This window comes from Diospyros lotus, chromosome 4 (genome assembly GCF_014633365.1).
Source record: "Diospyros lotus cultivar Yz01 chromosome 4, ASM1463336v1, whole genome shotgun sequence".
NCBI classification, from domain to species: domain Eukaryota; kingdom Viridiplantae; phylum Streptophyta; class Magnoliopsida; order Ericales; family Ebenaceae; genus Diospyros; species Diospyros lotus.
The window spans coordinates 15,220,617-15,245,406 of NC_068341.1; the positions used below are offsets into that span (position 1 = coordinate 15,220,617).

General features: G+C 37.1%; 3 protein-coding genes across 10 annotated transcripts in view; 1 reads left to right on the forward strand and 2 right to left on the reverse strand.

Moving 5' to 3' along the window:
* Window positions 1–2,255: 2,255 nt before the first annotated feature.
* On the forward strand, window positions 2,256–3,227 carry LOC127800355 (blue copper protein-like). Of its 2 annotated transcripts, none has more exons than XM_052334926.1 (2): window positions 2,256–2,476; window positions 2,701–3,227. In XM_052334926.1, exons 1-2 carry the CDS (start codon window positions 2,308–2,310, stop codon window positions 3,093–3,095), a joined length of 564 nt encoding a protein of 187 aa, XP_052190886.1. In that variant the 5' UTR covers window positions 2,256–2,307; the 3' UTR covers window positions 3,096–3,227. The 2 variants fall into 2 exon arrangements, with proteins under 2 accessions (XP_052190886.1, XP_052190887.1); XM_052334927.1 differs by having other exon boundaries at window positions 2,737–3,227.
* Window positions 3,228–8,609: 5,382 nt separating this feature from the next.
* Window positions 8,610–9,422, reverse strand: LOC127798820 (classical arabinogalactan protein 5). Its single transcript, XM_052332438.1, has one exon. It carries the CDS (start codon window positions 9,223–9,225, stop codon window positions 8,833–8,835), a length of 393 nt encoding a protein of 130 aa, XP_052188398.1. The 5' UTR covers window positions 9,226–9,422; the 3' UTR covers window positions 8,610–8,832.
* A 2,780-nt stretch (window positions 9,423–12,202) lies between these two features.
* Window positions 12,203–24,790, reverse strand: part of LOC127799358 (uncharacterized) — a 44,513-nt gene continuing 31,925 nt past the window's right edge. For 5 of the 7 annotated variants that reach the window (XR_008022608.1, XR_008022606.1, XR_008022609.1 and 2 more), the window contains 3 exons: window positions 22,657–24,241; window positions 19,651–20,057; window positions 12,203–12,685 (listed from right to left, as the gene is read on the reverse strand). Coding sequence is in view for 1 of the 7 variants with exons in the window: in XM_052333328.1 (XP_052189288.1) it covers window positions 19,811–20,057; window positions 22,657–24,241 (1,832 nt within the window). In the remaining 6 variants the exon portion in view is untranslated. The other 2 variants (XR_008022607.1, XM_052333328.1) reach the window with 2 other exon arrangements.

Consider the following 24,790-nt stretch of genomic DNA (forward strand, 5'->3'; position numbering starts at 1 on the left):
ACCGATTCCTTCCAACCTACTCGCCCAATTCCGACTTCCTTCGCCGCCAATGTTGTCGCCTCCAAATCTGTGGTTTCCTCGATTCTTGGCATCGTTCCATGCCTAGACAAGACCAGTTCCAAGCATTCTCTTGGATGAAATTTGGGTGATAATCTGATAGAATTCTGACCCACGAACATGAGCATAAAGCTTTGGATTTGGTCCTTCACTTCTTGAAACTGGCCGGAGACTTGGTCCTTCACTTCTCGAATTTGGTTGAAAACTTCCTCCCACATGTTCGCCATTGCATGATCCAACTTGCGATCAATGGTCTACTCAATCTTTCGTTCAATCACACCATTGATGGTTGCCATCTTCCTTTGAATGTCTGCCACTGTCGCACTGACTTGCTAAATTTGAAGCTCCATCTGCTTCAACCGTGTGCCGTTCGCCGTTCGCCATTGCCCAAACAGAATCGTCGACCAGTCCAAGGCTCGAGCTCCAATACCAAATTGTTAGGGTCTCAGCCTGACAAGGGGTAATTCTCCTCGTGTGAGGGGAATTAGGGTTGAGTTTAAGAGAGAGAGAGGATGAACAAAGAGAATTTAAGAGAGAAGGAAATTAGAATTCATCAAAATATGCATTGATGATCTCTTTTTGAGAGGGAAAGCCCCTTATATATGCCCATCCTCATAGGCGGTTCAACTGTTACAACCACCTTCAACCGCTTAACTCCCTCAACTCCTACTGTTATTTTGTTACAATCTTCCAACTGTATCAACTATCATTAACAACTTCTTGTTACGCTACCCTCTACTTGTTACAACCTCCCCATACATTGATTAATCCCTCTAACTACCCTTAACCAACGTAAAGGGTCCTGACAAGAATATGCATACATAGGAGCTCGTATGTGTTTGCAAGATGCACTTAATTGAATAGAACACTTGAAAGATTAGCAACACATGATATGATGATTATCTACGAAACTTTCACTTTCTTGATCTCCACGTGTTAGGCCAGAACATCAGATGTAAGAGAAACGAAAATAGAAATGAGTTATTGACCAAGAACGTGGATGGTGCGCTATAAGGTTAGGGTGAATTATAAGCATGATGCAGGACAGCAACCAAAAAGTGTAGCAAGTGGGGAAAGAAGTAGTGGTAGTAGTTTGAGAAGAAATAAAAGCTAAGAGAATAAGAGAAGAGAAGGGAATGAATGGCCAAGAGAGAATCAAGACCAATGTATTCAATAATCAAGAGGTGAATAAAAAGTTACATAATTAGCCAAAACTAAACTAATTATTAGTATGATTAAGAATCTAAGTTCTAATAGGATTCCAATCAAAATCCTCTAATGTGATGATAATCATCTAATAGAAATAGAAATAGAAACAAACCAAAATAACAAGATAAATCCTAGGCACGTGTAGATTAGGGCATCCCTTTCATCTTCTTGATTCTCAAATTTCTTTCTACTCAAGCATGATGTTCTAAAAAATGTTGGAAATTCTACATCCTGTTTGATGTCTGCAAAAACTCATGTCTTGGCTACAAATTGTCTTGTGGGTTTCATAAGAATGACATCGAATCCATGCTTCATCAGTCTTAGGATATACGGGAAGTTTCATCTCATATTCTTTCTGAAGTCTGTTATTTAATTAGTCATCGTGACAATTGAGGGTGGAAGAAGGAAATAGTATGAAGAAAATCTCAACTGAAAGTCAAAATGTCTTTATTATAATGAGAAAATAAAATAAGAATATAAAATATGCTTATACTTACGTATATATCTATTTTTACACGTGTGTATAAGTAATTTATACTATATTTTGTACGTAATGCTAGTAGGGAAAAAATAGCTCAAGGTTTGTTCCTATGCTTTGCTCAGTAGATGAAAAGCCTTCTCTCCTTCCCCTTACCAATGAATGGGTTTTCTTTAAATCTTTACTCTTTACCTAATAGACAAAAAAATAAAGAAGACTAATAATATTATCAACAGGATCCTAGTGTAGTAGAGGCAAAACTTGTATGGTACTTATTACTCCTTTTGAATTCTTTTAATAAGATGATCCTAAATTAACTTTTTACTCAATTTATTTTTTAAGAAAAAATCCTTTGGGCAGCTGTGGGCATTAGGCATAGACTCAAACCCAAGTGATCTGCGAGGAAGTTTGTCCTTTACAACCATGCACTTTTCGGTAATTTGGCCACACAAGCAGTTGCTTCAAATACCCTTTATTCCATTACATAAGATACACCTACTTTCCCATTCACCATCCCCAATCACCTCTCTCTCTCTGGCATTGACATATATACTGGCACAAAAATGGCAAGTTTTGGTGCTGGAATTGTGAATCTGCTGATGATGGTTGTGTGTTCAGCAGTGCCTAGTTTGGCCACAGTTTACGCAGTTGGGGACTTAACGGGATGGACAATGGGCGTTGATTACAGCGCCTGGACCACTGGAAAGACCTTCATGCTTGGTGACACTCTAGGTGAGTTCCTACTACATACCTCTTATCACCACTCTATACTCGGATTCAGATCAGAAGTCTAGGACTTCATTCAGTCTTCGGTAGAATTAGCTGTATGAGTTCTAGTTTTCAACCATCTCTATGGATAATAATCATATTAATTTTCGTAAGCCAGTCGTTTTTCTTAATTAGATGGTGATGATTTAGTTATCGTATATGTATGTATGTATATTGTGTTGTGGTAGTGTTTAATTATGGAAGTGGGCATACTGTGGATGAAGTGAGTAGAAGCGACTACAAGACTTGCACTGTGGGGAATTCCATCACCACAGATAATAGTGGCTCCACCACCATAGCTCTCAAGACTGCCGGCACCCATTACTACATTTGTGGAGTAATTGGCCACTGTGGCAGTGGCATGAAGCTGGCAGTCACCGTGGCCGGTGGAGCCGCCTCTGCCGCAGTGCCGCCTCCTGGTAACGCCACCGCCGCTGCTGCCTCAACACCACCGACAATGGTGGTTACCACGCCTCCCGCCACTGTTCTACAGTCATCTTCAGCCGCCGGGACCCTCTCTCGTGTTGTACCTGTTCTTGTTTTGTCGGTCGCAGTGTTTCAGTTTGCTCTCTCACAATTGTGAAAAGTCCCTTACCCCGCTCTCTCATTGTACTAGATCGATGTCACCACCAGAATGCTAAATTTAGTAGCATTACTGTTATAATGCCCAGGGCCGATCAATATTTGAGTTGTACAGAATGTTTTACAGGGACAATAAAATGACCAATTTACCCAAACTCAAAAGACTCAAAACTCTTTTCTCTCTCCCTTTGCTTCTCTTTCATTGTCAATGGAATCATCAAATCAATGATTGAGTTACTCAAAATCTCAAAAGATTAAATCTTAAGGATTAAGGAAGTTGAGAATCAGCCATGAGAGGGCGACAGTTGCAAAGCAAATCATAATGGGACACCATTCAATTCATTTATCAGTAAAAATGGATTGGAATTGGTAGATCTACAGAACACTAACATATTATTCTCTTTTTGACCCAAAATTTGTTCCAAATCAGGAACACCTCCCAAATGGACCCAAAACCCACAAATTTTGTAAATAAAAGAACAAGAATCAAAGGAAAAAGAACAGATTGAATTTGTACACAGCCATGAAATGAATATCTGAAAGAAAATGGAAAGAAGAATCAAATCAAATCAAATTTGAATGCGAAGAAGTCGATAACGGCTGCTTCAATCTGTGATGTTGCCGAAGATGGAACAGATCGTACAGCTGCCAGAGATAATCCAAAGGAAATGGGTTCTTCATGTCGAGTCGGGCCCAGGGCTTGCCCTTCCCGCTCCAATGGAGCAAGCTCACAGGACCCGGGTGGAGTGAGCGACAACTCTCGCTCCGGTTGTCGCCACCGAGCCCGTGCTGGTTCCACCGGTGGTCCACTGCCTCCATGTCGCCGGCGAACACAAGGAAGAACGACGACAGCAAACCCAGCTCGTAGATCTATCGTTTCTTCTAGAGCTCTATCCAACTCTCGATCTTGCTCCGGTAATGACCCACTCGCCATTCTTCTCCCTTTTCAGCATCGAAAAAGTCCCTCAAGTGTACAGTTTCTGGAAATTGGGTGCTTTGATTCTAGCCTTGGTCGTTATTTTCAACAGCGTAATCACCAGAATCAAGCTTTTAGTTATTCGATTCTGCAAAGATAAGTTCTTACATTCTTTAGGACCTTAGTGGACCCAGCAGCTCGACAAGGAGGACGATGAAGACTAGTCCTGCTTCTTGGATTCATCGAAGAACGACGAAGAGGACGACGAGCTGAGTTCTGTCCAGTCTCTCTGTCTCCCGCTTTTCATTTAGATCTAATTTATCGCGATAAATTGCTTCAATTTACATCTCAAATATCACTAATTCTCGCGATATATCACACCTGTAAACCAATTGATAAAAGTGTTTCTGTACAAATAGTATAACTCTCAATATTTTAACAATTAAGCAGCCTATTAGCTTGTACCTGTAGGTATTACCCAGATTGAAGGTGTCAAGGCACCATCAGTAGACGTGTAAAATGGACTGAACTGAATCGTTTTTCAGGCTATTTTCCCCCCCCCCCACCTTTTGTTAAAAAAGGATAATTCTTTTTATTAAGAACCCGCCCTGGTATGGGCTTCTGATGCAGCCCAGATTGCAGGCTGCATGTGGGGCACGGCATGGCCCTGCACATGTGGGCCATGACTGCCCCATGCCAGCGAGGCCTGCAGGCTGTGCCATCGTAAGGCCAGACTCTGGGCCAGGTCTGGCCAACGAGGACGCCTTTGGACGGAGACCATTAAACTCGTTATATTTTTTCTTTTTGGTAATGTCCTATCACTAACGCCCTCATCTATTGATCCTAAAATATAGTAAAAAAGTTAAATTAGAGAACCTGATAGCTCTCGATTTCAATTTCAGAACAACACTCTAACTATGATGGAGCAGGTTCCAAAGGAATAGCTAGGACTACTAGATTGTGTTATTGAGAGCACTAAACTCGTCATATTTAAAATGAATTTAGATGTAAAAAGTTTTATAATAAAGCAAAAGGGGAAAAAAAAAATTTCTCCAGTTGAGGATAAGTAAGGCAAGGGGTATATAATAAGGTTCCTAACTTTAAATAATTTTTTTTTTTTACCCTAAAGCAATTTTTTAATCTTAATATATAGGATTTTTATCTAAAATATTTTTTAAATTTTAGATATGCCCTTTCTTAGGGCCAAATTTGAGCCTATAATGCTTCATGAATTATCTTTTCTGTTTAAATTTTTATTTTTAATGTTTTAAATCTTCATATTTATTGCCTATCAACGTGTTTTTTGAATTATTTTATTTTATTTCAAATTTTAGTAATAATCTAATATGTAAAACCCTTACACTTAGGGTGAGAACACAATATTTTTCAAAAAGAAACTATTATATAAAAAAAATTATAATCTTTTTTTACATAAATTGATTTGATATTGATAATATTATTAAAGGTGCAAGGTGTACTAAGGTGCAAAAGAGTGTTGGAGCCTTAAGGTGTAAGGCGCAAAGCAAGATGAATGCCTGATAAAATATATATATATATATATATATTTTACCTGAAGAATAAAGTATAAATAGGTCTTAATTTCTAATAACATATTCGCAAGCATGTTATCAAGAAAATTAAAAAATTCAACATATATTAATAAAAAGAATAATAAAAAAAATTAAAAGATACAATATAAAAGTCTTTATCTCAACTGAAATTAAATCTTAAAACAATTTATAAGTCTTAAATCTTATCAAGATTAACTAATTATATATTTTAAATAATCTAAAAATCATACTTATCATCAAGATCAAATATTTTCATCATTAAAAACATATCTCTAATATCTTCTTTCACATTATCTCCCTCTCCATCTTCATCTAATTCAATTTTAATTGAAGCATTTGAGGTGATAGCTTTTTTACTCATTATCGAATTTGTAGTTCAAATAATAAATTTAAATTTTAAATAATAAAAAATTAAATAAAATAATAAATAGTAAAATAAAACCCTAAAAAAAACAGTTGAAAAAGCCATAGGCGCTCCTGAGCCCAAGACGCCCTGGGCCTAGGCGCACCTAAGCTCGCCTTGATAGAAGCATTCCAGCGCCGCGCCTTTAATAACACAAGCCAATCCTAGAGGGTTTTTTAACAAAGTTAGTCCAGCCCAAAATCAATGGTCAGTAATCCACCTGTTTGGACCATCTTAACGCCTCTATGCAGTTCAGGAAATTGATTGTTGCTTGAACATGTGGACAGAGAAGTAAATGGGTTTTTAATAGGTCTTAATTGATTTTATTTAAAGTAAAGATAAGCATAAGTATAAAATTTATTTAAGAATTTGCTGAAGTAAATATATGAAAGAGGTCATTGAGACTTATTTATATCCCTACTTTAGGGTGGGCCTTTTTCTATTTATTTGAGAAGGACTTGTTATCTTCTTGTGTGTTAATTGTCCGATAGAAGTTTCCTTCCTTAATCGACTAGTAACCCATTTAAGGATTAGTGTAATGGGTTCATATTAATATAAAGAGGGAATCTGGTTGAAAGGCACCCCACACCACCCTGGCCGGGAGTCACTAAGACATTGGTAGACCACTTAGCTACTACAAAACTCAGCTTTTCAAGTTGTATCTTATGATTGTAGCTAGACAGTGGTAAAAACATCAGTGGGAGTTGGTGTTTGTCCCTTCGTACAGCTCAAGCAAATATCTAGGGGCCAATGAAGCGTTTGGTGGTTAATTACTTCCATTGGACGATGGCGATGGGTTTAGGTAAAGGAGGAAGAGCAGGGTATCCAAGGAGTGAGCGTGGAAGTGGAAGTGCAGCTTTAACGAGTTAAATGTTAGACTTACATCACTAAGAACAAATTCTCTACGTTTAGCATCTGACAGCCTGATCGCTTCGCCCACTTCTCTAGAATTGAATATATGCCCGAGAACAAATTCTCTATGCACTTTCCTACAAGTTTCCAACACGATCACCCCGGGAAAAATAAATAAATAAATAAATAAAAGAGGGTTTGATTTTTTTTTTTTAGACTTATAAACCCTTATATTTATAATTGTGTAAAATTTAAAAATTAATTAACGTTTAAATTAATAACGTGTTTGGATAAATATATTTTATACTATCATTTATATAATTATATATTTAGTTTGAAAAAATTGATAAACTACCCCAATTTAACAAAAAGATTAAAATAGATATTTTGTTGAAAATATAAATAAAATTTATAAAAATATTATTTTTTAATAAAAATAAATTAGAAATTAATACTTATATGTTAATAAATTATACATAATTATTAAAAAATATATTAATATAATATTTATATTAAATATAGTGACTATTAAAGAAGTGAATGCCGATGACAAAAATAGAAGAGATAGCAACGGAGGTTGGAAACGGTGGCCATTGGGGATGGATGGGGTTGGAGGCGACACTAATGGAGAAGCTAGTGGAAGGCAACAACATGGAAGACAGAGGGTTGAAGGAGAAGGATAGAGAATTGAAATATTTGAAAGTAAATTTATAATTTATTTGATCAACAAAACAAATTATAAGTGGTACTTATTTTTTCAACTTTTTTTTTATAAATTATTAAAATAACTTATAAATTTAGTAGTGTTTAAAATTTTAAATTTTGACAAATACGTAATAAAATAAATCATATAATTTATAAACTAAAAAGATAACTTATAAGTGATTAAACCGCCGGTATGCCAACCACGCTCAAAACTCTTGCTAGTTGATAGTTTAATTTTTGTAGATACTAAATGCCAGCGAGCTTGAGATTTTGAATTAAGAGTGAGTTCTAATATCTTAATTTAAATGTAAAAACCTCTCCATTATGTGTTTATTATAGAGTTTACATATTGTTACTACTAAAAGAAGAAACACAATTGTTGAAGCCCTATTATTATATTATTATAGCATAATAATCATTAAGTGCCTGCATCTTGCTTCCCTCTTCTTCAATTTGCGGCCTACACAATCTGCAAGTGTAACCACAAAAGAATATAGTAATAAGGCGGGCAGCAGCATTTGATTTTTCTTTTTTCTTTCTTCCTCAAATCAGATTACTCTACGCTTCTAGCTTGCTTTTAGGCCAGCTAATAAAAAACTGAAAAGAAACACACACACACACACACACCACCTCTCTCTCTCTCTCTCTCTCTCTCTCAGCCACATGCAATGCACATGGAGCACTGAGACGTGGAGAGTTCAACGGCGACTGTGAACCACGTGACACCTGTCTACTTTTTCCAGTCTTACCGAAAAGAAAAAGTAGACTAGAAAACAACACCACCTCATTATTACAACTCACAGCTGGCTTTCCCTCTCTCCCACACCCCTTCTTCACCGTCATCCCTCACTAGCCGACAAATATTTCTTTTGTCTTTAGTTTTTTTCTTTTAGGCTCTACAGTCGTTCTCACATGGGATCTCTCTCTCTCCTCTATCATGCTTTAATACGTCATTAAGTGAATCAATAACGAAGATTGATCCGAAATACGGATGCCATTAAAAGAGATATCATATCACACAGCATGGCCAGAGACTATTTTTGGAATAACAAGAAATAACGATATATATATATATAAAAGAATTCATCATAATTCATCGTGATAAAGCAAATCAACTGTAAATCTGCCAAATGCAATGTAACAATAGTGAAAATCACACCACCGCCATCACCAACAGTCACTGTAATCAAATATCAAAAGTGGAAAACGAAAAAATAAAATCGAAACCAAAATATGAGATATAAACCCTAGCTCTTCAACTCTGCCGGAGCGAAGGAACTCCAGATCAGATCTACAGCAACAACGTCGCGGCGAAGAACATCACGGCAGCGGAGCCGGAAAGAGTGACTCCATTCAGCACGGCCGAGTTACCCGGAGTGGAGGTCGGGGACGGGCCGGGAGATGAGATCGGGGACGGAGACAGGTGGGGCGTGCCTGCGGGAGACGAGACGGGGCCAGTGGGAGGAGAAGGGGGAGAGGAAACCGGAGACGCGGTCGGCGGCGAGATGGTCGGAGCAGAGGTTGGAGAGGAGGTCGGTGGTTTCACGGACGGAGTTGGCGCCGCCGACACCTTGGGGGGCGAGGCAACTGGAGAAGTAGTCGGCGCGGCTCCCGGAGATTGAGCGATGGCCGATCCGGCCACCAAAGCGAACATCAACGCCAACGCAACTGTCGAGTACGCCATTCTCGCGGTCGTCTTCTCTATTTCTAACACCGCCGAGAGAGAGAGAGAGAGAGAGAGAGAGAGAGAGAGAACAATGGATAGAGAGAGGAAAGAAGGATCGAGAGAAACTATCAGAAAGCGGGAGAGAGTTGGGCAGCGATGGATGGAGACGGTGGGGGATAAAGCGGCAGAGGAAGACGGTATATATAGAAGAGGTGGAGAGAGAGAGAGAGAGAGAGAGAGAGAGAGAGAGAGTCGGTTCGAGGACTTATAATTTGGAATTCAATTAATTGCTAATGCTCGAAGTCTTGTCTGTCTAATCATTGATCGACAACTCAGCTACAGACAATCACAGCCCTGGCTCGATCCTAACCGTTCACTCCTACATCTGTTCCGCAAACTCTCCTTTTACTTAAAAAGATAATTTAAGTAGTAATTTCTTTAATTCTACTTAAACTCAGATTAAATGGAAATCATTGAAATACAAATCATCTAAGTTAAATAAATAAACCCATGATTATGATCTGTAATCTGTTGTTGAGGTTTGTTATATATATTTAAATATTATTAGAATAAATAAATGGGTGATATATTGTCATCTTCATTTACAAATATAAATAAAATAAAAAAAGCACACAATCACAGCTTATTTCTTTACACAATTATGCACTATTTGTGAAAAAATTCATATTCACTCAGTTATGTACATAATTCACTCTTGTCTTGATCACATGGATAGATTTAACATTAATTAATTAATTAATACGCGTCAATAATAAATTATGATAAAAAATGAGATTACTCTTTTATATATATATATATAAATAAAATTATACATATACGATGATGATATAGGTGTCTCTAGTCTAAACCCGCGTGAAATCCAGCCACAGCCAGCCATATCTCCAACGGCATCCAATATATCAGAAAAAAATGATCTGGACCGTCCACCTCGTGAAAGATCTTGATATCAGGAGCGTCCAAATTGGGAATTTGAATGACCTATGATTGATTGCCACTGAATGGGCCCTCTCCGCTCTCAGGTTGAGTCCGTGGAGGACCGTTGATTGGGGTACTGAGATTCGATTCTCCCCACCGTGAAATTATAAATAAATACTGGAAGAAGTGTACCGTTATGATTGGCACGTTCGGGGAACATTGTTTATGTTGCTTTGTTTCGTTGGTCGGAACCGTCCCTTTCGATGAACGGCCCCAACGGGCAAATTACAGATCATCCTCAAAAAATTTTGTGCTCTCTCTCTCTCTCTCTCCATTAACTATAATATATTTATATATAATTAAATATGTAGATATAAATATAATATCCCCGTACTAAGCGAAATCAATTATATAATTTTTAACTATTTAGTTTTTCATATAATTGATAAGGTTTTAAGAGTTTTTAATTGTTTTAATTTTAAATTTTTTATTTAAACTAATTTTAACACTATATATAACATCAAAATGGAAAATTTTTTATTATTCGTGTCGGGCAACATAAAATTTGTTCGACACAAGCAAATTAAGAGAGAGGCATAGACCCATGAGTGGTAGAACCCACGCACCCACTCTTTATAAACTCGTGTTGAGTAACATAATCTTGTTCGATGCAGACAACATAACATCCCTACATAAAGATAACAAGTTTCTAATGATTCTTATTTGTCCATAATTATTAACATATAATCACTAATTAATAACTGATTATTAATATTGAGTGTCATATAAAATATTAAAGCTTCGTGTTTAATAACATTTTTGTTTTAGTTTAACATTTTTCTATCATATTTGTTACATTTCTCCCCCATCATCATCACGCATCCATAGCTACATTTATTTATTTCTTTTCACTTATCATTTAACGCTGTAGTTATCCAAGTGTTTTTCTCATATATTTTTTGTTTTATGTATAATAAGCACCACTCTCATTTTAGCATTGAGAACTCTTTATCTTTTAATTTTACCCTATTTAATAATAAAATATATGTTAACAAGAGAATATATATATGTGTGTGTATTGTGTACGTATATATATATATATATATTTATGGGCCCCCACTCTCTCACTTTCCCTTAAGTTGAGGTTTCCATTCTGTATGATCAGGTGGGGTGGGGGACGTTTGAGTGAGATTGTAGCACTTGCAGGCTGGAACAGCTGTGTCATCTATTGAATGAAGGGTACAATACAACAACAAAGCACCACCGCCACCATGTGTACTGTACTACCTATGGCTCTAGAAACAAGCAACACTTCGTTGCTTTTTCTTTTTTCTTTTAAAGGTGGTTAGTTGGGGCCAATACAACTGATATTCCATTGAGATTTCAATTGGTTATTGCAACGTATTATATATATAAATATATACCCATCTATAAATTAGGTTCAAAATTATTATATTAACATGCGATATAATATAATCCTCTGGGTCTGGCAGCTGGCAAGTTTGAAACAAAATTTGATTGGAATGTCACCACAAATGAGTAGGAGTTACATTAGCAACGGAGAGGTCAACATTGACAAGTCCAGTTTGTCATGGCTTTAGGCTTTACCCATACAAATTGATAACACCATTCTTTTTATTGTTTTAAAGCTATTATTATAATATCAGAGCACCTCAATGTTAAGTTTGTTTTACATAAGTTCATATATAACTTTCAAAATGGAAATGACATGCTGCTATAACTTAATTTAGTGAATATCATAAATGTCCAGTATAATTTAACCTGCAAATAATAGTACTTTTATATTAATTAATTATAATGTAAACCTAGAACCTAAAGAAAAAGTTTTGACACAAGTGATACCGTTAAAAAAGCACGTTTTAAAGCGAGATTTTTCACTCTCTCGGTATTATTATATATTATATATATGCCCATGCCCTGATATGTTCTATTCACACACACCGTCTTGAAAGGATTAGGCATTTTCAAAGACACTTTATTCCAAGAAGAGTAAAGAAAGACTTCGTTATTCAGCAAACTAAGTTATCGCTGGAACAGATTGCAATACCTTGCAACACCCTCTCGCTTCGATTCAAAAACAAATAAATATCTGCCCTTTCTTTCAAGAATCATTAGTTCCAATGCAAATTGGCCAGTTTGTGCCAGGACAGATAACAAAAAATATGAACATCCAGACTTAAAAAAGGGATTTTTCAATATGTATGTTATTACAAAGCATTGGATGGGAATGAATGAAGCCCATATAGAAGGTGGCCATGTTCATGTTCCTCCTTTTACTCCACAAACAATGAGCCAAAAATCATGTCAGTTAGTTCATATGAATATGCGCCTATTGACTTTCATTATCATATGTTATGTGCATGTCTTGTCTTGGGTCAATATGCCCTGCTTTGTTAGCAACGAATCCCCGGCACTACTTCACATAAACTCAAGTGGAATGTTAAAAAAAAGAGTAAACTCTTCTTTAATTTCTCTTTTTCTTGTGGTCTACAACAGGATCTTACAAAAGCAAAAGTGCCATCTGCATACAAAGAAAAACAGCTAAATTGGTGAGCGAAACAAAGCAGTTTAAGCTAAAGGAGCGGGAGAAAGTAAAAGTTGAGTTTCACTCAGAATTTATTTATAGTTAACTTGGAAGATATTTGATATGATTATGTTTCGGAAGGGGCTTTCTCAAAAGCTTTCGACAAAATGGCAGTGTACGAATGCTTTAATGCAGCTCAGATTAATACCTGTCAAGGTAGAAAATTTTCATGGCTAATTTTCCTTTTTTCTTTAGCTGGGTCGAGGTAGAAAATTTTCTACTCTGGGTTGCTCCTGGGAAACTTTCACGGGAATGAAAAATCGCCATATGTCGATTTCAAGAAAGTTTCAAGCTTCAAAAAAAGAAATAAGAAAGAAGGGGGAGGTAACTGGCAAGTTCAACCATTGTCAAGAAAATGGGTTGACATAGCTGTGACTCTTTGAAGTTCCAATAATTGCTAGGAAAAGAACCTGAGGACAGTAAGCTGGTGGATGAGACAACGGGTAAGCTCGAGAAGGGGAGGGGGCCAGCAAGTTGATGGATAAGATAAAAGGTGTAAATAGCTCAAGATGTAAAGAAACACTTTAAACCCAGAGATTCTAAGTTAAATAGATTGAAAACAAAATATATAGAATGAAAGGTTAGTAAAAATATAATGGTGGATGATGTTATGGTAAAATTGAAAGATAAAATCGTATTGGGGAAAAATAATATAGATATGTCGGATCAATCATAAAAAAAGATGGGGAGTAATAAGGATGTTATCTATAAAATTAAGATAAGATGGTTAAAAAGAAAATTTTATAAGACAACTATAAGATCAACTTGTATCACACATATTCGCAGATGGGTACTAGCATGTGCAAAATATGTATAATGGAGATGAGGGTGTTGGATGAGGCCATAAAAGAAAAAATAAAATTAGAAACGAAATTATTCATGATAAGGTTAGAATAATCTCTATTGAAAATAAGATACATGAGATATAATTAAGATGGTTTGATCATGCAAAAATAAGACCAAAAGAGGTTTCCTATGGGCAGGGTGGATCAAATAGAACAAATATCTAACAAAAGAGATAAAAGGAAGACTAAAAAAAACTTGATAAGAGACACTTAGATATGATATGAATTACAAGGATCTTATATAAGATCAGGATATCGATAGAAATTATTGATGAGCAAAAATTAACATAGCCTATGTTAAATAAGATAAGTGAGGGATATTAATATAATTAACTTAAATACTTGTATGTATATATATTCTCTTATATTATACATTTTTTGACATAATACACATTATTTTACTCACATAGTATTAGAGCGCTAGACAAACCCTAACCCTAGATCCAGCAGCTCCCGCCGTCGCCGCTATCCAACGCTAGTCTTGCGTATATCTCCAGCAACATCTCATGCATCTTTATCCTCAAAAGTAGAGGTTCTTCTGTCAATTCATGTCAGATGTTGGCCACCTCTGTTTGTCCGTGCCTCGCTGTCGATCATGCTCTCTTAGATCTGGTGCGTCCTTTCGTCAGTGTTCGTGTTAGACGTTGATCGTGCCTCACCGTCGAACGTGAAGCCTTGCTCAGATCTTGTCTTGCTCTGTCGCCTCACCTAGTGACCGACCGACCTTTGACCTTCTACCATCAACCTTCCTTGTGCGTCTCCGGCTGCCGTTCAAGCTTGAAGAAGCTTCAAGCTTCTCACCTAGATTTTACTGCCAGATCTTCAAGTTTATCACCCAGCCCAGATCCAACCTGCTCTAGATCCAGTCAACTAGAACAATGAGGTGTTCTTCTTGTATCATGTCTTCATTTATAGCACTCTTATTCCAGAAGCCTTTCAACCATGTCCACAATTGTGACTATTCCCCATTTTTCAGGCACATCAGTTATTACCATGGAGAAATTAAATGGATAAAATTATTTAGATTGGTCATCAATAGTTGAAATTTGGTTTCTTGGACATGGCCTTGAGGCTTATTTATCAACAACCATTTCAACTATTCCTGAGGGAAATCAACCTCTTTGGTGACAGGTGGATGCACAGTTACTCAATTTGTTGTGGCAGATTATTAAGTCAACTTTGATATTTCAACTTCTTCGTGAGTGTAGTGCTCTATGGATTTGGGCTCGTGAGCTGTATATGAGTGACATCACCTGTATTTATGATGTGATTGGTGTTTTGTTCAATCTACAACAAGTTGATTTAGATATGACCACCTATTTGGTTAAGCTCCAAGCTTCCATTATTGATTTTAACGAGTTAATGCCCTTTGATACAAATATCAAGAAACAACAATAGTAGCGTGATTAAATGTTTATTGTCTTTTGTCTTCATAGGATTCGACCTAAGCTTGAATCAGTTAAGACATAGATTCTAGGTTGTCTCTCTACCTCTTTTGACAAATGTATTTGCCAGGTTACTTAGAGCCTCTTCTATTACTACTGATCGTGGCATGTCTATACCTGGAGATCGCGATGCCCTTGCTATTACCTAGACTGATCGCGGACGTCGCGTTCGTTGTTGTGGTGGTGGGCGTCCTTGGCCCCAATACTCCTATTGTCACACTTTGGAGACTTACTATTGCTTACATGGTTGCCCACCTCAAGCAGGTAGTACTGCTAATATTGTTGTAACATTGTTGTTAGCACTTCTGAAGGTCAAACGTCTATCACACCTAGTGATTCCTCACCAATTACTATCTCCAAGGGAGAGTAAGCTTAGTTCCTTCAGTTCCAAGCAGCACAACAAGCCACTTCACCTGTCATATCCCTTACTCACACCAGTCCTCATCTTCTCTTAGCCAATGGATCTTCGACTCTGGTGCCACCAATCACATGTCTAGTAATCGTTCTCTTCTATCTCATATTCAAACTTTGAAGTCTTTACCTCCTGTTACATTGGTTCATGGCTCTCACGCCTTAGTTGCAAGTATGGGCACAGCATTACCCCTTCCTACTTTACCACTTTCATCTGTTTTACATTTACTACAGTGTCCCTTTAATTTACTTTCTATCAATCAACTCACTCGTAATCTTAATTGCTCTATAACTTTTATATCTAGTTATGTTCTTGTTCAGGATCAGAGGACCAAATGGATAATTGGCACGGAGCTTAAGTCTCAAAGACACTACTATTTGTCTCACCCTACTTCATCAATGGCACACACGATGACTACTTCCCCACTACAGGTCCATTGTTGGTTAGGGAAAATGTCTCTACCTAATCTCAAGAAGATGGTTCCTAATCTCTCTAGTATTTCTTTCTTAAAGTGTGAGTCTTGTCAACTTGGGAAACATAGTCATAGTTCTTTCCCGAGTAGAGTCAATAAACGTGTTAGTTTTCCTTTTTTAGTGGTCCATTCGAATGTATAGCGTCCTAGTTGTGTTAGTTCAAAAGATGGTTTTCATTATTTTGCAACCTTTATTGATAATTTTTCTCGAACTATATGGCTATATTTAATGAAAAGGCATTCAGAATTGTTTTCTGTTTTCACTACCTTTTGTGCTGAAATTAAAACTCAGTTTAATGTGCCTATCTGTGTTCTTTGTAGTGATAATGTTATCAAATATTTGTCCTCGCCATTTAAATCCTATATGGCATCTAATGGAATTCTTCACCAAACTTCGTGTCATGGAGTCCCACAACAAAAATGGGATAGCTAAACGAAATAATCATCATTTAATTGAGACCGCCCGCACGCTTCTTCTTCATATGCATGTTTTGCTTCAATACTGGAATGATATTGTCTTAACTGCATGTTACTTAATTAACCGAATGCCATCTTCTGTCCTTAATGACTAGATTTCTCAGTTTGTTCTTTTTCCTCGAGTTGTCTTATATTCTCTTCCTCGTATCTTTGGGAGTACCTGCTTTGTTCACCATCTTGCCCCAAGTTGTGATAAGTTATTTGCTCATTTCGTCAAAATGTGTTTTTCTAGGTTATTCACGCCTTCAAAAAGGGTATTGTTGCTACTCTGTTCAATTAGCTCGCTCTTTTGTTTCAGCGAGTGTTACCTTCTTTGAGTTATCTCTCTATTCTCTCTCTTTGTTTGAGGTCTTCGAGTTTGTGTCTACTGACTTACCTTCACCTATTTATTTTCTTGACCTTTCTTCTTCTCCTTCTCCACCACCCTCTGCCTCTCGCTTTGATTGCCCTAATCTTCAGGTCTATCAGCGACGTTCTCGACCTGTGGTCCAACCAACAACGCCTATTGTCGCTTGTCCGAGGGAGTCATCCACTGACTCATCCTTTTTGCCCATTAGTTTTTCCTCCTCTGGTCCATCACCCTCGGTTTCTGATCTTGACTTACCTATTGCTTTTCGTAAAGGTACTTGTCATTACACCATTCTCCATCTCATTTCACATTTTATTAGTTATAATTCTTTGTCCCCTGGATATTCTACTTTTGTTTCTTCTTGATCTTTTGTTTCTCTTCCTAAATCTATTCTCGAAGCTCTTTCCCATCCAGGGTGGTGAGCTGTTATGGTTGAAGAAATGTTTGCCTTACATTTCATTAGGACTTGGGACTTGGTACCTCTTCCCAAGGGTAAGTCTATTGTTAGTTGTCGTTGGGTTTACACTGTTAAAGTTGATCCTGATGACTGGATTGATCGCCTTAAGGCTCGCCTTGTTGCCAAAGGATACACTCAGATTTTTTTCCTTTGTTGCTATGTTTCATAGGTTTCTTCATCAACTAGACATAAAAAATGTCTTCCTTCATGGCGATTTACAAGAAAAGGTGTATATGGAGAAACTTCATAGCTTTGTTGCTCAGGTGGAGTCTGGTTTGGTGTGTCGCCTTCGAAAATCCTTATACAGCTTAAAACAGTCTCCTCGAGTTTGGTATGGTTGATTCAGTTCAACTATTCTTGAGTTTGGATTAACTCGTAGTGAAGCTGATCATTTGTTTTTTATCGCTCTCAATTTGGCGGCCACATTCTCCTAGAGGTATATGTTGATGATATTGTACTTACAATGGATGATGATGTTGGTATCACCGAATTGAAGGCATATCTTCACCAACAATTTCAGACTAAGGATCTGGCTTCCTTGAAATATTTTTCAGGTATTGAGGTAGCTCGATCAAAGCAAGGCATCTATGTTTCTCAAAGAAAGTATGCCCTGAATATGCTAGATGAGATAGGGTTGCTTGGATGTAAGTCAAAAGATACTCCTATGGATCCGAATATCAGATTGTTACCGGGGCAAGGGGAGCCTCTTTCTAACCCTGGGCACTATTGTCGGCTAGTTGGGAAACTTAATTACGTCATAGTCACACGTCATGATATTTCATTCCTTGTGAGTGTGATAAGTCAGTTCTTGGATTTATCTTATGACAGTCACTAGAATGCAGTGATTTGTATTCTTTAGTATATTAAGGCTACCCCCGATCGAGGTGTATTATATCAAAATTATGGACACAGTAGATTGTGAGATATACGGATGCTAATTCGACAGGATTACTTAATGACAGGCGATCCACATTTGGATACTATGTATTTATGGGTGAAAACCTATTCTCTTGAAAAAGTAAGAAATAAACTGTTGTCGCTAGGTCCAGTGCAGAAATTGAATATAGGGCAATTGGTAGTAACAACATGTGAGCTAATGTGGTTGAAACAATTAATTGAGGAGTTAGGAGTTACGCAGGTCAAGTTTATACAATTGATTTGTGACAATCAGGCTATAATGCATATTGCTTCTAATCCTGTGTTTCATGAGAGAATCAAACACATTGAAATTAATTGCCACTTTGTTAAAGAAAAGATGCTCCTTGGGGATGTAGTTACAACGTATGATTTACTCATCAAGTCATTTAGAAGTTCTCGTGTGAATTACATTTATATCAAGCTAAGCATATTCAATATATATGCTCCAACTTGAAGGAGAGTGTTAAATGAGATAAGTAAGGGATATTAAATAATTAACTTAAAATACTTATATGTATATATATTCTCTTGTATTATATACTTTTGGATATAATATACATTATTTTATTCGCAGCCTATTGTCAAATGTGATGCTCAAGGCTCGGCTGAGGGGCTCCCTCTATGAGGCACGTGCCTAGTGACAAGGTGCACCTCACCCTAAGGCACAAGGAGCACGCCTTTTGCTCCTGTGTAATTTTTTGTTGTTTTTAGACGAACTTGTTAAAATTTAACAAATAATAACCAGAAAAAATTAAAGAAATTTGATAAAACAATAAAACACCCCATTATTTAGTTAAATAGTGTTGCTTATTTGATATTTACGAGTTTACAAGATTGCATTTACCTCTTTATAGGTGTATATTGAAAATAATGATGTGTAAGCATTTTTATACAAATTTTTTAAACAGGCGCCTCACATCCAAAAGGCTCGCACCTTTGCCTGGCACCTTGCATCTATAGGCTCCAAGCACTGTGGCGCCTCAATGCACCCTGACTCTTGATAACTACAAGCCTAGATATGTTATGAGTTGTAAGGCGGCCTTATAGAAGATAAGGCCATAGATTCAAATGATTGATGAACTAGAATTAATATAGCTGACGCCAGATAGTAAAATAAAGGCTTAATATGTAGTTACTGTTACAGAACCTGAGGATACAATTGCAGAGCAAAAAACCTACCTTCTTAACCATGTAAGAATTCAGAGAATGCCTTAAAACTTGAATAGGTCCATGCTGATTCACACTCAAATAGATAAAAGAACCAACAAATCAAAGTCTAACATTCATTATGAGGAAAAAGAACAAACATAATCTGATACCATTTAAGGAGACAGTTGTTTATCCACATAAACATCTGCTCCACAACACCACCAAAAGTTGCAGATTGCTTGCACGCTTTTTTTTCTTTGTTTAAGAAAATGTTAAAAAAAATAACAGGTGATCCATTTTAATTCAGGGTTTGCAAGCCAAGGGGGTCAAAAAATTTTATGTACAGGAAGATGCCAATGAAAGAGTATTGTTGTTTACCTTGAATAGCAGCTTTGGCTTGTGCACAATGACCAGCCCAAAGGTGAAGCATAATCAACAAACCAGCAGCACCAGATAACTACATAAAGTAGATGACAGTTGCCATCGGTAAGTATTGGGAGAAATTTGTGGTAGCCATGCAAAATTGTAGCTCAAAGCCTTATTTAATTGCTGAAGCTGCAGAAGCTGAAGAAGCCTCTGCCACTAAACAGACTGGCTGGCGAGCCTGCAGGCAAGCACCTATGTCGAATGGCCGCAACTCAGATCCGTCAAAAAGAAGATTAACACCAGGAAGTATTCCATCTCTGCCATCAGCATCATCTAATTCAATTTTTCCAGTACTGACTGGAGGTGATTCTTCAATTGGCCTTGTAGCAGCCTCGTATACGGGAGTAAGGGCATATGATCTGCAGATAGAATTTGCAAATAATGGTCATTTTAGAAGTTCACGGAAAAATAACAAACATATTAAGTCTATTGTTATACTTTTTCTGGGAGCAGTATACCTTTAATTGTCTAAAGCTATTTTATTAAAATTAAAACATGAAAGGATGGCCCTTGCAATTTAAATTTTCTAGGTACTGAAAAGAAGGTGTCTATGTTATCATATATCATTGAATATCAGCAATAAATAGGACTATAGATGCAGAAACTCTTCTCTGTATGTGAGGTAAATGGATCATTTTCCCAAACTCAGTGATAAGAGTCCCACTCTCTAAGCTGCTCCTCATCCTCTCTACCTCACCTATTTTTCCCATATATATAAATTTTGAAATTAACCAATTATGTAACAAATTTGTAATAGGTGGACATTTGGAATGAAAAAATGGATGCATACACCTAATTTGAGTTTATCTCCACAATTAATTCCAGGCAGCTACTGACCTCCTAACCTAATGTTTATACATATGTATGTATATACAAGCTAAAAGTGCAACTCCGTCAAACAAAAATTAGGAGAAATAATGCTCTTGAAACGGAGTCAAATCAAAGGGAAATTAAGAGCAAAAGTTTGCTGAAATCTTGCTTGGTAAGGTAGATTAATTTGTTGCAAAAGACAGCTTGGAACTGAGCTGAAAAGGAAGCTGAAATCAAGCTTGAATTATACAGAAACTGTGACTAAACAAGCAAGAAAACTAGCCTAAATGCCAGCAGAAAGATAAGGAAATTGTGTACAAGTTATGAAATGCATCCTTTTATGCCTATATTTGTTGATTTGAAAAGTGTTTATCATGCCTAAACTTTAACATAGTACCTTAAGAATGGGTTGTTTATAAAGGCAATAGTGTAGCTAAAATTCATGATATCTATCATTTCTCATTTCTCATGGACATGTTGCAATTATGGTGCTGTTAAATGAACTGGCTGAAAAGAGATTTGTTACATGCTATGTGTTTATATGATTATGTGAACTTGGCATGAAAAAATCTTGCTGAAATTGCATAGCACATATAATAGTGGTGTGCTAGGGTTAGATCGCGTAATTTCCTTATTGAATCAAAGGATTGATGTGGTACATTTTCATACCACTTGGATATGCAGAGCCCATGTGGTATATTTGTATATCACTCGATATGCAGAGCTAAAACAAGAAAAGAGAGATTTTGAAGGCTTCCGAAGAACATAAGCAGCAAGTTCTGTCATAGTTATATTTGCCACAAGACAGAGTTCTAGAAAAGCTGAAATTTTTGTAGGAATGCGTTGGTTTTGACTCTTTCTTAAAATGTTTAAATCTGCTGTGTATAAAGAAGTAAGGAGTGGCCTGTTCAATAGTAGTGGTTAACCTTCTTGTTTACAAGAATCACCCAATGTACTGTCAGTTTTAGCTAAGGCAAGCAAGCCAGGAGCAAGCTGGGTTTGTTGGTTGTAATTTTAAACTTGATGTATATTTGATGCATATAGGCTGCATCCAAGTGCCTTGAAATCAAGTGTGAAGTTTCAGTTATTGTGAATATAGTTAGTGTATCAACATGTTATGAGTAAGTCACCTGCTGGTTTACAAAGAGAAAGATATAATGTGGAAATGTAGCCTAGCTAGTTACTTGAAACGGTAAAGTTGTGGAATTTGATACAAACAGTAGTCTAGACACTTGGATTGAGTACATGTATAGCCCAAGAAAAATATGTACGGCATTTGAAAGGTACTCTAGCTGAAAAAAGGTCCTGAAAAATTCTCAGATTTTGACAGCAGGCAGACTGTTTCAAACTTTTGTCCAGACTTCCAAAAATCAATGTTTTCTCAAAAGCCTAGATTTAAATCACTTTCTACTAAGACCTTTCATTATAGTGGGACCAGAGCTCAAAGATCCCTTGATTTGAATCACTTTCTACTAAGACCTATCATTATACGGTTTCAGGATTTGGCTACAAATTGAACAGTTGGATATAACAGGGATGCACCACCCGAGGTATATAGTTTATAAGATAATGTATTTCAATGGATTTTGATACCCCTCATGACCCCGAAGTGAGAAATCTGATGGAAAGAAAGTAATCCTATAATTTTCAGCAAGGGTTTCACCAAAAGGGAGAGAAAAAAAAAACACTTTGAACTGTTATGGACTCAAAATCTGCACATCATCCTCATGTTTTAATAAGTAAGTTTATACTATAGGCAGACTTCTTTGCAATCTCTAGCAGAAGGGCCGCAGGAGCACATCCCAATAGGATGAGGTGTGACAAATCATACCCACAGACTCCTGTTGTAACGTTTTTGTTCCGAATGCCAGCATGGTATTGGTATAAAAAAAAATTCAGGCTGTTAACAGTACATATTTGCTTTGAAGGATTGTTTCTACCCTGTTTCTTTACTTAATAAAGTGACTCTACCAGGATAGTGAATTAACAGGGAATGAAAGAAAAATAGAAGCCAAAGGAACATAAGAAAATACTTATGCATCAAAAGATAATTAGATATATCATATAAAAGTTAAGACTAAGATTATGACTTCTTAGTGGATAAAGGTCCACATGAAAACATGCAAAAGAAGATCAGTTATGTCCCACCTCAAAATGTTACCATCAAAGCTCAGAACTTCTGTCCGAGAACGTTGTCGATTAGCAAGTTTTAACCTCTGATGCTCACTCGATGCTCCAGAAATGGGAGATGAAGGGTCCACAAGAGGATTCCATCTTCCACTTGCATAGTTCATAAGTTGTTGAGATGGATTCTTCAGTGGCTCTCTTTGATAAAGAAATCTTGCAGTTGGTCCTGTTGCTTGATACTCAGCACAAATATCATGCAATCTTTTCCTTAAGTTCTGCATTGCATCATGATGTTCAGGGAGTAGATCTGTTTGAAGTAATCGCGAAGAAACCACTCTTTTACATATATCATTACATAGTTTTGGACTAAAGAGCGGAACCCCAAGGTCCACACTTAATGGCACCCATTCATACTTCTCATCGTCAGGTGAAAAGACCTCAGATTCCCTTTCCTTGAAAAGCCTTAATAGGCGAATATAACCAATGGCCCACAGCTCTACTTTATTCGCCAGATCAGTTAACAAAGAATTTAATCTTAAACTTTCCTCTGACCGTAGTCCCAATTCCTCCCCAATTTGAACAATTAAACCATCAGAATTCTTCAAAGGCAAGGGAACATCCATAGTAATTGTTTTCCCATGCTCGTCAAGGTCATACCTGCTAAGGGGCTGCACAAGCACAGCTGAGTATTTGAGAAGTGAATTTAAGCAATGTAAGAGAATGCCTCCCTTCACTAAATTCCCTTCTAACTTGCCTCCCAAACCTCCAATTGTAGATTCATCCCAAGACCATATAAAAGCTTTCTCACAACCTGCTAGTGGTGCTGGAAGCAAGCGCAAGCATTGTCCTTTCATCAGAACAACTGATAGAGGCCCACTAGCCACAGCAGAATACAGTACCAATTTCATCCACGGTGTCAAAGCTGAATGACAGGGTGGACCAAAATGAATAGGACCTTTAGGTCCAGGTAGAACAGCAGAATGAGGAAGAGGAATCATAGATACAACAATATCATAGTCACGAAGAAACATCCGATCTAAAGTTGCAGGAGACAGAGCAGCCAGGCTTTCACAGCGGAGAATATCCACCCTGACAGTCCTTTTTCTCCTAGGTCCTTTCTCACCATCTAAAACTTCATCAGACATTAATTTCTCATCATTCTGGAGACTGGGATCTGATTTTGAATCCTCATTTAGGGAACTACCTTTTTCAGCCATAGTGGCAGCAACTCTGTCATCATCAGAACTTCCAGTTACAGGTTCTGCAAGAGCAGCATCATTATCACTTCTTGAATGCATGGAACCATTAGTATTTAGGATAGCTTCACCTCTATCAGAACATCCTAATTTGCCATCTGAACTGATATCAGCTATCAAAGGAGTAGCCTCCTCATTGCTTGAAGATACTACACTCTCATCTGTAGCAACGCCACCAGAGGCCAAACATTCTAGAACACATCGGAGACTAAAAGCATGATTTGCAAACTCTTGTAGTTCTCCTTCAAATTTTGTTCCCTCTAATGTACTCAAATCCTTGCAAAGATCTGCAATGCTAGCATGACCTAGTTTTCCTGCTTCATACAATGTGACTGCATGAGATTTCAAGCCTGCAAAAGACATTAAAGAAAAAGTGCATGCTGTCAGATATAGAATAGAGACAATCATAAAGGTGATGCAATTGTAAGCTTTAATCCCACTAGTTCAGATTGGATAAATGAATTCTAGCTCTCCAACAAGGTTTTCTTAGTGATGGCAAGGCCTGTAGATCCCATATCATGCCTAAGGGTTCACCATCAAAGTTTTCTTTGATCTTCCTCTGCCTTTTTTCATAAAAACTTCTTCCATTCATCCACTCACCTCACAAGTGCATCTATTATCTTCTTCTCACAATCCAAATCAAAAGGTAACATAATAGGTATAACTGGTGGGGGTGGGTTTTTTTTGGATTTGGGGGGGGGGGGGGGGGGGGGGGGGTTGATACACCAAGATGCAAATTTTGTGAAAACTCAGGTAATTTGACAACCGTAAACTAGAAACTATTTGCAGAAAAAAGAATAAAGCAAAAAACATCTAAAATCATTTTAACGTAGCTGAAGCAAAAAAAGGTTGAAAACAAAATACCAACTACTTGCTCATTTTTCATCAGAAACTTTATC